The sequence below is a fragment of the Salmo salar genome, chromosome 17, assembly GCF_965601325.2.
Source record: "Salmo salar chromosome 17, fSalSal1, whole genome shotgun sequence".
Lineage (NCBI taxonomy): Eukaryota > Metazoa > Chordata > Actinopteri > Salmoniformes > Salmonidae > Salmo > Salmo salar.
Genome location: NC_138307.1, coordinates 29,779,374 through 29,793,644, shown reverse-complemented (window position 1 = coordinate 29,793,644; position 14,271 = coordinate 29,779,374). Strand labels below are relative to the sequence as shown.

The 14,271-nt window shown below is 39.7% G+C and overlaps 1 protein-coding gene across 1 annotated transcript; it reads left to right on the top strand.

Moving 5' to 3' along the window:
* The first annotated feature begins 5,512 nt into the window (after positions 1 to 5,512).
* On the top strand, positions 5,513 to 7,210 carry LOC123728046 (uncharacterized). Its single transcript, XM_082964411.1, has one exon. It carries the CDS (start codon positions 5,558 to 5,560, stop codon positions 7,076 to 7,078), a length of 1,521 nt encoding a protein of 506 aa, XP_082820537.1. The 5' UTR covers positions 5,513 to 5,557; the 3' UTR covers positions 7,079 to 7,210.
* Positions 7,211 to 14,271: the final 7,061 nt, after the last annotated feature.

Sequence of the window (14,271 nt, the reverse complement as noted above, 5' to 3'; positions counted from 1 at the left end):
GCTTGAGACTTGCATCATAATGGGTGTATGGAATGTATTAATAAGGATAAAGCTTTTATAATACATTGAGATGCTATTGTACTAATGTTGATGTGATAGAATTGTATTTCTGTAACCAAGTCTAGCTCAGTCATAGGCACGCCCCCAGGGACACATACAGGACCAGGCGTCATTTGACAAACCTGTTCAAGGGTCACTATAAAACCCTCCCTGATTTACATTTCTTCAGACCAGGCCTCTACTCCATGGCCAATAGGTTTTACCATCCAATTCCTCTACTGAAAGTGAACCATACCACGTGGTTAACTTTTAGACTATTGATACCGACAGAATAAGAACAAGTCTTTGATATTAATTATTAGTCTGCAGCTAAGTAAATTATATCATTGAACGCAAAGACCAACGAAACAACCATTCTATGACGACATTATTGAATGTCGCTCTGAAAGATCCATTCTAACCGAGAGAGAGAGAGAGAGAGAGAACGCGGACAAAACTCTCCATCAGAACGACGACACATGAGCGTAAATATATATTGATTGCAATTGTTCCCGAATGAGCGAGCCTTCAATTGTCAATTGTTAATATTAATGAACTCTGTGTACCTTCTCAGCTGACCGTTTATGACCCATTGTCTAACAGACCAGCCATGCCTGTTAGCCATTAGCGCACATTACTATACCAATCCTTTGTGATGATAATTACTGTTTGTATGTTTTCTGTTAATTACTTAGTGTAGTAAATAAATGATTTTAAGACAATTGATGTATGGATGATTTTAGTAAAGACTGGGTTCGTGCAGATACAATAATTTACGACGTTTGGAATGAGACTGGACTCGAGGTAAAATACACCATTTAAACCAGAAGATAATCGGCCTATACTATAATAGAATAGAATATTATAGTACAGGAAAGTTATATTAGGAAAATTATAGCTTTGTAATCTGAATATTGTCCTTGGTGCCCCGATCTCCTAGTTAATTACAATTAAACGATTAATCAGTTTAATCGCGTGATAATAATTACAGGGAGCTAATTGATAAACATGTCTTCAGTTTAATGGTACCCCCAAAGACACGACAATGAAGAGTATCTACCACCCTATGTAAAGCTGGGATATATAAGATACCCCATGAGAGAGTTGGTGTAAAACCCGATGCACGTAAGAAATGCTAAGGGTTTGGCCACTCGGCAAGTGTTTGCAGACAGACATTTTTTATTGAAGGTTATATGTGAATGTAAAATGCTGCAACTGTGGTGGGGGTCATGTTCCTGAATTCCTAGTGTGCCCTGTTAGGGTGAAAGAGGTTGTGTCAAGGATCAGCACTGTACAGCAAATCTCCTATGTGGAGGTGGTGAAGAGAGTTATAGGGGCAAGAGGCCACAGTTCTGAAGAAATGGTGGTGGATGCACCACAACCAGTTGCAAATGCTGTACATCAATCAAGTGATCTGGATGCACTTATTGTGAAGAAGGTGGATGTTTTTAGTATTTATAGCCACAGTTATTAATTGTACTGCACAAGAAGTCCAAGAAGCTGGACATCATATCTGCAGCTGAGAAGTTTTTGGGCCTCCAAGACTACAAGGACTACTGTCACCAGATAATGTTCCGCTCTTACAGGATCCTTCTCAGCCTGTGTAGGGAGCTGATTAGAACAGAAAAGCAGGCTAATTTAGTTTAATTTACATTTTGTTATTATAGTTTGTATGATAAATAAAACTGTATACACAGAACAAACATATAAATGCAACATGTAAAGTGTTGGTCCTATGTTTCATGAGGTGAAATAAAATATTCCAGACATGTTCCATTTACATTAGTGTTAGTGAGCATTTCTCCTTTGCTAAAATAATCCATCCACCTGACAGGTGAGACATATCAAGAAGCTGATTAAATAGCATGATCATCATTACACGGGTGCACCTTGTGCTGGGGACAAGAGTAGCTGAGTAGGTACCTTGGAGGCAGCTAATGGGGAGCCCTGATGTCAGTGTTGTGAACAGAGTGCGCCATGGTGGTATCAGGGTTATGGTATGGGCAGACATAAGCTACAGACAACGAACACAACTGCATTTAATGATGGCAATTTGAATGCACAGAGATGCCGTGACACGATCCTGAGGCCCATTGTACTGCCATTCATCCGCCGCCATCACCTCATGTTTCAGCATGACAATGCACAGCCCGATGTCGCAAGAAAGACACTGTACACAAATGAAAATGTCCCAATTCCATGGCCTGCATACTCACCAGACATGCCACCCTTTGAGGATGGTCCGGATCGAAGTGTACGACAGCTTGTTCCAGTTCCCTCCTATATCCAGGAATTTCACACAGCCTTTGAAGAGTGGGATAACATTCCAGATGCCACAATCAACAGCCTGATGAACTCTATGTAAAGAAGATGTGTCCTGGAGGAGGCAGCAGCAGCTACCCACTTCTCCAGTGCTTACTGTGTAAATTGGGAGGTGCCGGAACCAAACGTGAGCCTAAGAGGGGGGTGACCTGGGGGTCTTTTGAGGTACCACAACACATTAAATACAATCACCTTTATAATAAAGCGTTGCATGCATTATCATGGCTTTAGCATACTGGCATATTTTTAATTAAATGTATTTAACTAGGCAAGTCAGTTAAGAACAAATTCTTATTTACAATGACGGCCAAACCCGGACGATGATGGGCCAATTGTGCGCCGACCTAGGGAACTCCCAATCACGGCCGGATGTGATACATCCTGGATTCGAACCAGGGACTGTCGTGAATCCTCTTGAACTGAGATGCATTGTCTTAGACTGCTGCGCCACTCAGGAGCAGCGGTGTTGAGCCGCTTACAGAAGTTAGACACATGGAGTTCATTTTTTGTAGCCTGGAGTCCAGGAAAAATGTGGCCTTTAATAAACGGATTTCATGCAATTCTACATCATTTTAGATGACTGGAGACTTTCAATACTTTTTTAATACCTCACAAATGACACACTACTTTGACACTGACAAACTGAGAATCTGAGCTCAATATAAACGACCTTGTCATGAATCCATCAAAAGCCTAGGCCAGGTGTGTGGAGAAACACATTGTACAATATGAGGAGGAAGTTATAGTCCTTAACAAGCTTTCCAGTTTCACTGACTCACCCAATGATGTGCAGCTCACTCACCGGACAAAAGCTTCTCTCTCTTGCTTTACTTTGTAAAACTATGCTGTTTGCTCAAAGACCTATTTGAAAGGGGCTTTTTGTGTTAGAAATATTCTCAAAGTGAATTTCACAATATATTTTGGATGAATGCTGTTCAAGGACAGATTAGTATTTTCTTTTCAGCAGGATCCATTTACAACCTGTTTTCCAGCGTTTTCATATTACGTTTTTTAGGGGTCATGACAATTACAGGGGCAATCCAATTGTATTTACTCTGATTGCTTTCATTAGGATTTTTACATTGCAAACTTGATTTTTCATTTCACGAGGTAGGCTACCTGATCCTGGCAAATGGGTCCCGGAAACAAAACTGAGAGGTGCTGGAGGATCGGCAACAAATTAAGCGCCACCCTTCTCATATAATGGGGTAGGGCCATCCCATGGATCCCTGAATGCACGGATGGTTGCACCAACGATTCTTTATAACTAAACCTTGATAGACCACATTTCCGATGCGAACAGATGAGTCATAGCAGGCAGAGCCAAGCACGAGCTAGCGAGATCTTATTGCCGCGTTCTAGAACACATCTGCATATTTCTGTTAGGCAATTAAAAAATATATATACTTTTGCAAAGGGTAAAGTCTACAAAACTTAGTCCACTCTGTTCATAACAGATTTTAGTTTTGGGAACAACTGTATTAAGATCAGATGTTTAATCGATTAGAACATTTGCAGAATGTCAGCCAAAATCCATCTTCTCCCACTGCCGGCCAGTGGGCTTCCTCTCACTACCATATTTGGTAGTGAGTGGAAACGATAAGCGGATTCATCACATTTATACATCTGGTGAAATATCTGTCTCATTGTTCTATCTGTGGCTGCACTGTGGTAGTGGGGGAACAGGAAGTTCCGGGCAGGCACGCACCATTCTTAACAATAAATGAAGCGCCATAACTCTGATGTTAAGAAGTTAATATTTGTGTCCTTTTATATTTATTACTACAGGTATGTAATTAGCAGGTTTCAACTTCCTAATATCAAAGGAAAATGTCATACCATGCTAGGTAACACATCTGGTAATTAAGGTATCACGTTTGGTAAAGGGTTGATGTGTTATTTTTGTGTCAAACCAAGCGAAGAACGTGATAACTATTTTACAAGCCACATAGCTAGAGACTTTGGGTTTGTCTGAGTGGATGTACATCATTTTCTCAAGGTAATTTCATAAATAATACATTTATTTAGCATGTTATTGGTTTTATTTAAAATTCACGAGCTGGGAAAACCGCGGCGCCCACTCTGTCTGCATCAAAGAGACAATTTTATGTAGTAATTTTCAGACACATTCAGTTTCTATCTTTGTCTATAAATTGTTAATATGATGTGAACGGGAAATACAATTGGTTTTTGATTGGAATAATACAGTGAAGACAAGGTTATTCAGGAAAATAGTGCTGCCTAAAACATACTACCACCTCGTACTAAATAGTTTTTGAGTCATTTATTAATTTATGTAAATCCAAGAAATCTACTATAGGTTAAGTTTAGTTACGTTGTGTAGCGTGTACTTTGAAGGCTGTTAGCGCGTCTGCGCCGCCCTATGGGACTCCCAATCATGGTCGGATGTAATACAGCCTGGTTACTAACCCTTGTGATAGTGAGTGGAGGATGATATGGCTCATAATTTTCACGACTTTTACCCACTTTTAGAATAGTTTTATTCCCTTTTGTATTGTACAGCCTACTGATATGAATACGTATGTCACCCGGTACAGCCAGAAGAGGACTGGCCACCCCTTTGAGCCTGGTTCCTCTCTACATTTCTTCCAAGGTTCCTGCTTGCTGGGGAGTTTTTCGTGGCCACTTTGCTTCTACATTTGCATTGCTTGCTCTTTGGGGATTGAGGCTGGGTTTCTGTAAAGCACTTTGTGAAAACTTCTGATGTAATAAGGGCTACATAAAATACATATGATTGACATGTATATCACACCAACTGACTGGTCCTTCTGATGTTGTTCACACAGGATACCGTGTTGAGACATTCTCTACATCCAGAGAGCAACAGCAGGAAGATGACAGAGCTAAGAGGTCTCATCACTGCCCACATTGTGAGGAGATTTTCCCATTTCTGTCAAAGCTTATAATACACCTAAAAATGCACACAGGAGAGAATCGGTATTCCTGTACTGATGGTGGGAAGAATTTCACATCATTAAAGGCTCTGACAGTTCATCAGAGAGTGCATAAAGGAGAGAAGCCTTACTCTTGCTCTGACTGTGTAAAATGCTTCACAACATCAACTGAGCTAAAAGTTCATCACCGAACACACACAGGAGAGAAGCCTTACTCCTGCTCTGACTGTGGAAAGAGTTTCTCTCACCTGGGCACCTTAAAACAACATGAACGTATACATATGGGTGAGAAGCCTTACTCCTGCTCTGACTGTGGAAAGAGTTTCTCTGTACTGGGCCGCTTAAAAACACATGAACATATACATACAGGAGAGAAGACTAACTCCTGCTCTGACTGTGAAAAATGCTTCACAACATCAACTGAGCTAAAAGTTCATCAGAGAACACACACAGGAGACAAGCCTTACTCCTGCTCTGATTGTGTAAAATGCTTCACCACATCAACTGGGCTAAAAGTTCATCAGAGAACACACACAGGGGAGAAGCCTTACTCCTGCTCTGATTGTGTAAAATGCTTCACAACATCAACTAGGCTAAAAGTTAATCAGAGAACACACACAGGAGAGAAACCTTACTTCTGCTCTGACTGTGCGGTGAGTTTCTCTCTACTGGGCCACTTAAAACGACATGCACGGATACACACAGGAGAGAAGCCTTACTCCTGCTCTGACTGTGGAAAGAGTTTCTCTCTACTGTGCCACTTAAAACGACATGAACGTATACACACAGGAGAGAAGCCTTACTCCTGCTCTGACTGTGGAAAGAGTTTCTCTCTACTGGGCCACTTAAAAAGACACGAACATGTACATAAGGGAGAGAAGCCTTACTCCTGCTCTGACTGTGGAAAGAGTTTCTCTCGACTGGGCCGCTTAAAAACACATGAACATATACATACAGGAGAGAAGACTAACTCCTGCTCTGACTGTGAAAAATGCTTCACAACATCAACTGAGCTAAAAGTTCATCAGAGAACACACACAGGAGAGAAGCCTTACTCCTGCTCTGATTGTGTAAAATGCTTCACCACATCAACTGGGCTAAAAGTTCATCAGAGAACACACACAGGGGAGAAGCCTTACTCCTGCTCTGATTGTGTAAAATGCTTCACAACATCAACTAGGCTAAAAGTTCATCAGAGAACACACACAGGAGAGAAACCTTACTTCTGCTCTGACTGTGCGGTGAGTTTCTCTCTACTGGGCCACTTAAAACGACATGCACGGATACACACAGGAGAGAAGCCTTACTCCTGCTCTGACTGTGGAAAGAGTTTCTCTCTACTGTGCCACTTAAAACGACATGAACGTATACACACAGGAGAGAAGCCTTACTCCTGCTCTGACTGTGGAAATAGTTTCTCTCTACTGGGCCACTTAAAAAGACACGAACATGTACATAAGGGAGAGAAGCCTTACTCCTGCTCTGACTGTGGAAAGAGTTTCTCTCGACTGGGCCGCTTAAAAACACATGAACATATACATACAGGAGAGAAGACTAACTCCTGCTCTGACTGTGAAAAATGCTTCACAACATCAACTGAGCTAAAAGTTCATCAGAGAACACACACAGGAGAGAAGCCTTACTCCTGCTCTGATTGTGTAAAATGCTTCACCACATCAACTGGGCTAAAAGTTCATCAGAGAACACACACAGGGGAGAAGCCTTACTCCTGCTCTGATTGTGTAAAATGCTTCACAACATCAACTGGGTTAAAAGTTCATCAGAGAACACACACAAGTTAAGCTTTACTCCTTCTTTGACTATGGGAAGAGTCTCAACTGAACGACTTAAAACAACATGAACATATACACAGGAGAGAAGCTATTCTCCTGCTCTGACTGTGGAAAGCTTTTCTCTCAAATGGGCCAGTTAAAAAGACACCAATGTAAACATAAAGGAATTGAATTGTATCATTGAATTGCATCAAATGAATAAAGCGTAGAACACTCTACTGTAATCCTGTTGTTTCTCACTGTGAGAGAACTGTACAGAGGAAAGGGAGTGTTATAGAATGTTAGCCTCTCTTTACTTCACTGATCAGTGTGCACCTGGTCAGTTTTGGTGAGTTTTGTTAGCTTCTACTGTAAAGATATTGAGATGACCTTGGATTTGCCCTTAAGGTTTAATATCCTCTGTGAGGCTTCTCACAGTGGATTCTGATGGTTGACTGGGTGGTACTGCTTCCCTCTGCAGATTTCTGTGGGAATGAGCTGGTAGACACAACATACACTGAGTGTACAAAACATTATAGACACCTGTTCTTTCCATGACATAGACTGACCAGCTGAACCCAGGTGAAAGCTATGATCCTTAATGATGTAGTTTTTGTGTATTTATTATAGATCCTCATTAGCTTTCAGCAAAAATCAACAAACTGCAGTTGCAGTGGGCTAAGGAATGAAAACACTGGACACTGGAAAATTGGAAAACTATTGCCTGGTCTGATGAATCTCCCGGTTCATGCTGTTTCACGCTGATGGGAGGACTATGGTATGCCGGAAACCACGAGTACATGCATCCAGTGGTGGGATAATTACCTTCATAGAAAATGACTCAATTAAAAGTGAAAGTCACCCAGTAAAATACTACTTGAGTAAAAGTCTAAAAGTATTTGGTTGTAGATATACTTAAGTATCAAAAGTAAAAGTATGAATAATTTTAAATTCCTTAAAATTAAGCAAACCAGACCGCACAATTGTCTTGTTTTTTTATATTACAGATAGCCAGGGGCACACTCCAACACTCAGACATCATTTACAAACGAAGCATTTGTGTTTAGTGAGTCCGCCAGATCAGAGGCAGTAGGGAGGACCAGGGATGTTATCTTCATAAGTGTGTGAATTGGATCATTTTCTGTCCTGCTAATCATAAAAAATGTAATGAGTACTTTTGGGTATCAGGGAAAATGTATGGAGTAAAAAGTACTTTATTTTATTTTGGAATTTAGTGACGTAAAAGTTGTCTACAATATGAATAAATGTAATATTTATATAAAAATATAAATAGTAAAGTACAGATACAACTAAAGTAGTTCTTTAAATAATTTATTCTTAAGTACTTTACACCACTGTATGCATCCATGCTGTGTGTCAGCATTGCAGGCTGATGGTGTGATGGCGTGGGGTGTGTTTTCAGGGCACACATTGGGCCCCTTGATAAAAGTTGCGCATTGTTTGAATGCCACAGGATATCTAAATAATCATTGCCAATCAGGTGTATCCCTTCACGGCAGCAGTGTATCCATCTGCAAATAGATTTTTTCAGCAGCATTATGCCCCATGCCACAAGGCTTGTCCAGGAATGGTTCCAAGAACATGACAGTGAATTCAGCTTACTGCAGTGGCCTGCCGAGTCACCAGATCTCAATCCAATTGTGTATCTGTGGGAGGAGATGGAAGGAGCTATTCGGAGTAGAGATCCACTCCCAGCCAACTTGACACAATTGTAGGAAGCATTGGAGTCAACATGGACCAGCATCCCTGTGGAATGCTCTCAACACCTTGGACAGTCTAAGCCTGATGAATTGAGGATGTTCTGAGGACAAAGGGGGGCTGCAACTCAATATTAGGAAGGTGTTCCTAATGTTTGTGCACTCAGTGTATATCAGAAAAGATGGTGTGATGATCAGTTTTTAGCGTTAGTTTCGGTGGATTATTTTATATTACTAAACAACTTTTGTTTAATGATAAACAGGCTATGAATCATCTAATTGTGTTTATTAAATTGTATTTTAATACTAGATTCATTATTTTAGTCATTGATGATGAATGTATTTGAATAACTGTATTGAAGTTAATTGATCTGGTGGCAGGTAGCCTAGCGGTTAAGAGTGTTGGGCCAGTAACTGAAAGGTTGCTGGTTTGAATCCCGAGCCGACTAGGTGAAAAATCTGTCATTGTGCCCTTGAGCAAGCCAATTAACTCTTATTTGTCTTGTAAGTCGCTCTGGATAAAAATTGCTAAATGACAAGAATGTAATGAAAAATAATGTTTGTACATGAATTCATGCTGGGCAACTGCTTTTTTTCTCTTGTGTATAATTAAATAAACTGTTTGAAGTGAAATACTGTATATACAATACACAACATTACCACTTTGTTTACCCTTGCCAGAGGTACAGGGCCATAGTAAGCTAGACTATGTAGCTGCTGTTGTTCGTAGCCTACAGTTTCCATGCAATAACACATTTCAGATCGCTAATGATTAGGTGTATAGGCTGCTACATTTATGCAAGAGTTTTAGCTGGTGTCTATCAGGAGTGATGTATTATCAGGCTTGCTAAAGAAGCTACCAGAGGGAAGTGGAGAGCCGCCTTGAGCTTTGTGGGTTGTGCCTGGCCTGCCCGACATGGTCAAGAGAGGTAAAGGGCATGCAGCAGTACTCCGATGTGAAGACCTGTACAAAAATGTACGATTGTAGTACAATGAAAAAAATATAGCACGGTATTTTCGTGGAATGGCAGTGACCTAAAAACAATATATGTTTTCCATTGTACTAGGCCTAGGAACATAGAAGAAACTGGCGTGTCATAATAGCCCGGAAGTAAAGCTGCACTGGGAGACACATTTGAAATGGAATACATTGAATATATGCAGCAGGGTAGAAAAAAACACAGTTAAACACGATTGAAATGTATTGTTGGATGGGCTGTGGTCACCATTAATGTAATATATTAAATATATACATCAGATGGTATTGGGCAGCTATTTCATAGGGTTTTCATGGGTACATTATTTACCCATTTCAATCTTATACTAACCAACCCTATGCTTGGTGTGACTGTTATGGGCAGAGCAGGCCATCTGATATGCCCTTAAATATTGTAATATGCAACTTGGAATTAAAATGTAAGAGGACCAGTGCTTCTACAGTGAAACACATCTCACATCTGTGCTGTTTGAGAGCGATGTTGTTAGACTACATTGTATCATTGTTTTCTCTTCTGAGGTCACTGGTGGGGAACAACATAATTTCAATTCACAGAGACAATGACTATTTCAAATTTAGCCCTATATCCACACGTTTCAATTATCCTATTAACAAAGCCTATAGCTGCCCACTTCATAGTCCTACACAGTGTAGGCTACACTACACATTTAACATGTGATTAGTGGGCTAATCAATTCAATGACCATAACAATGTCGGATCTGATTACAGTGGTAAAATCACCAATGTCTTTATTAATACTTAGGGATGCATGATATATCGTGAACATATCGGAAATGGCTGATTTTAGCTAAAAATGCTAACATCGGTTTTCGGCCGATGTCTAGTTTAATGCCCAATGTACAAAACCGATGTCAAAGCTGACGTGCATACCTATATAATTTAGGTACATGATGTAATGACACCACGTACAATGTTGCGCTATACATGCAACACAGCATTCCTAAACTGGCCCACAATGTCTGCCAGTCAACAAGTAGAAATTTCAGCAAGACAACTCAAAGGTGAAATACATTAAATCCAAGATAATGGAATTCATTTCCCTTGACAATCAACCGTTCTGTCTTTGGTGATGTTGGCTTTTGCCGACTGGTAGTGCAAAAGCGCTATTTTTCCGATGTTGCCCTACCAGAGTTACACAGTAATAGCGTCACCGCTATTAGCTTCACGACATACATACTATGGAACGCCGTTTGAGTCTTTGCGTGTCAAAAATGATACAGTAGCACTGTCAAAGCTGTACTAAAATGTCAGCAAATACCGACCACGAACGATGTGTTTACAACACCGCGTTGGTAATAAAGCATTATTCGTTCGACCGCAACTTCTGGGGTAGCTAGCTTTAGCTTGGTAACGTAACTAGCACCAATACAACCAGCCTGAACACAATGACCAGTAAAAACTGCAGTCATTTTCATTATTCTTAGCAATGATTTCGGAATCCTTGTAAGTATTAGCTAGGTTGCCACTTGTTGTTCGCCTATTGAAATTGAACGTTATAAGCAGCCAGCTAGCTTCATTAAACTAGTGAGGCTTGACTGGACCGGGTTATGTGTTGTAAAGCTAGCCGTAATAAGGATTAGGCACAATAGTGCGGTTTACCTTCAAAATAAAAGTATGTCATTGAAAGTGATACAAGTTAATACAAATAGAAGAATTATTCCATACTTTTATTTTGAAGGCTAACTGAAAAGTCCACTATTGTTGCTAATCCTTATTGTGGCTAGCATTAATCCGACCACCATTAATCAAATAAGAACTGTGTTATAAATTTGGGTTATTTTAGATGATGACACCTAGCTAAATAGTTAACTAGCTAACTATAGCTACTGTATCTTTTCTGACACGCAAAGACCCATAGAAGTCCTGGTTGAGAATTAAATGACTGAACAAATGAACGAAACAGCACAGCAAGTAAGTTAAATAAATGGGTTTTGATTATGTTTTAATGGTAATGAGGACATACGTAAATGCCAACAAAATAACTTTTTGGTAAGTGTGGTGTGTGTAACCTTTATTTAACTAGGCAAGTCAGTTAGAACAAATTCTTATTTACAATGACGGCCCGGACGACGCTGGGCCAATTGTGTGCTGCCCTATGGGACGCCCAATCACTGCCGGATGTGATGCAGCCTGGATTCAAACCAGGGACTGTAGTGACGCCTCTTCTACTGAGATGCAGTGCCTTAGACCGCTGCGTCCATGTGTGTGTGTTAACTATTTAACTGTACTAGAAACCTGTTGAAAGTGCTTTTTATCTATCTGAATATCTTCTTCACTCTCTCTGGAAACAAGATCTAATAGTGGCTGAGACCAAACAATTTAACAATTAAAGATTTTTATCGGTTTCTCCAAATACCTGAGGGGAAATGTCATTACCACTACGTCATAAAATTAGCTATTTTAGTTGAAAATGAAATTGCAGAAATTGTGCCTAGGGTGTTTTATATAACATTTCACATTAAAAAACGTTCTTTTTTTTTACTATTTGGAAGTTTTCTTAATTATATGTATTCATCATTGTCATGTCTAAATGTCCATATATGCCTTGATGATACTCAGAAACATGTATTTACCACATCAAAATCTTAATTTCTAAAGTAATGTCAAATATTATCTCAAGAACAAGTATAAAAGGTTCACATATGGGAAAAATCATCAATATCAATTGTAATTTAATACACCTTTTCCACAGAAATATGTACCGTGATGGTAATGACTTAGCGTTGTGGTAATGACAGAGTGTGGTGGAAATGACATTTCATATAAAACAACTGATGAAAAATACCATTAAACATTTAAATGTCACAGTAGTACATGTTTAATGTGATTGAAGATATAGAACAGACCAATTAATTTTTCTTTTTAACACTATCAAAGCTAAAAATACACCTAAAAATACACACAGGAGAGAATCTGTATCCCTGCTCTGACTGTGGGAAGAGCTGCAAAATATCAAGAGATCTGACAGTTCATAATTCAACACTGGAGAAAAGCCATACTCCTGTTCTGACTGTGGCAATATTTTCTCTCAGCAGAGCAACTTAAAAGGACACCAACATATACATGTGAGAATCCTCGTCTGTTCTCTGACTAGCTAAGATTAAAATCATTCCATCACTAAATTCTCAATAAATCGTAGCACAATTTACTGTAATCCTATTGTTTCTCACTGGGAGAGAACTGTGCAGAGGAAAGGGAGCGTTATAGAATGTTAGTATTCACCTGGTCAGTTTTGGTGTGTTTTGTTAGCTTCTTCTGGAAAGATATTGAGATGACCTTGGATTTGCCCTGAGTGTTGAATATCCTCTGTGGGGCTGGTTAACTGGGCGGTAGTAGTTCCCTCTGCAGTTTTCTGTGGTAATGAGCTGGCAGACTGCATGTATCAGATAGAGAGGGTGTGATTATCAGTTTTCACTATTAGTTTGGTGGGAGACATTTTTTACTACATAGTCTGTACGTCAATAAACAAAAGTATATGTGTTTATTACATTTTATTTTAAAACTAGATTTGCTATTTGAGTCATTGATGAATATGTTTGGACAACTCCATTGAAGCCAGCTTAATTGATCTTCCCATGAAAAATAAAGTTTGTACATTCATTTGTACTGGTCAAACTTTAATTCTCTTGTATAATGAATTACAAAAAAACAAATTTTAAGTGAAATATTTAGTGTTTATCTGAAGCTGAACAAGACAGGAAGTTGAAATGAGCATCACAAAGCTAAATCTGACCTATTCTCTAACATGTTTTGTCAGCATAAGCAGCTGTGAGACCTATAATATAACCTTTATTTAATTAGGCAAGTCAGTTAAGATCAAATTCTTATTTACAATGATGACCTACACTGGCCAAACCCGGACGATGTTGGGCCAATTTTGCGCCACCCTATGGGACTCCCAATCATGGCCGGTTGTGATACAGCCTGGATTCAAACCAGGGTGTCTGTAGTGATGCCTCTAGCACTGAGATGCTGTGCCTTAGACCGCAGTGCCATTCGGGAGCCCTGCTAGAGAACTGTAACTTTATTGATCTACTGAATCATCATAGTGGGGGGGGGGGGGGGGGGGGGATCTTTACAGTAAATATAATGCTTTTGTTTAATTCAAGGCATTCAAAATAATATATATATCTGTATTTCTCTACTCAATACGTGTCACGACACCGGTATACATTGGGACAAGCCAAGTTGTTAGTCACCAATATTTTCTAAATCAAATCAGCGATGACTGTTTAACAGTCTTGTGGCCTGGAGATAGAAGCAGTTTCATTCTCTCTGTCCCAGCTTTGATGCACCTGTACTGTCTCCGCCTGCTAGATGGTAGCAGGGTGAACAGGCCGTGTCTCTGGTGGCTGAGATTCTTGATGATCTTCTTGGCCTTCCACAGAGATCATCTACAATGAATATGTAATAGGTTTAGAAACGTAGACACTAAAACAGACACCGCTTTAGTTTTTTAAACCAAGTTTATTTGTCTAGCTAATCA

What these genes read in the sequence shown, in the direction of transcription:
- LOC123728046 (XM_082964411.1), top strand. Translation starts at nt 5,558, where the DNA reads ATGGGTGAGAAGCCTTACTCCTGCTCTGACTGTGGAAAGAGTTTCTCT.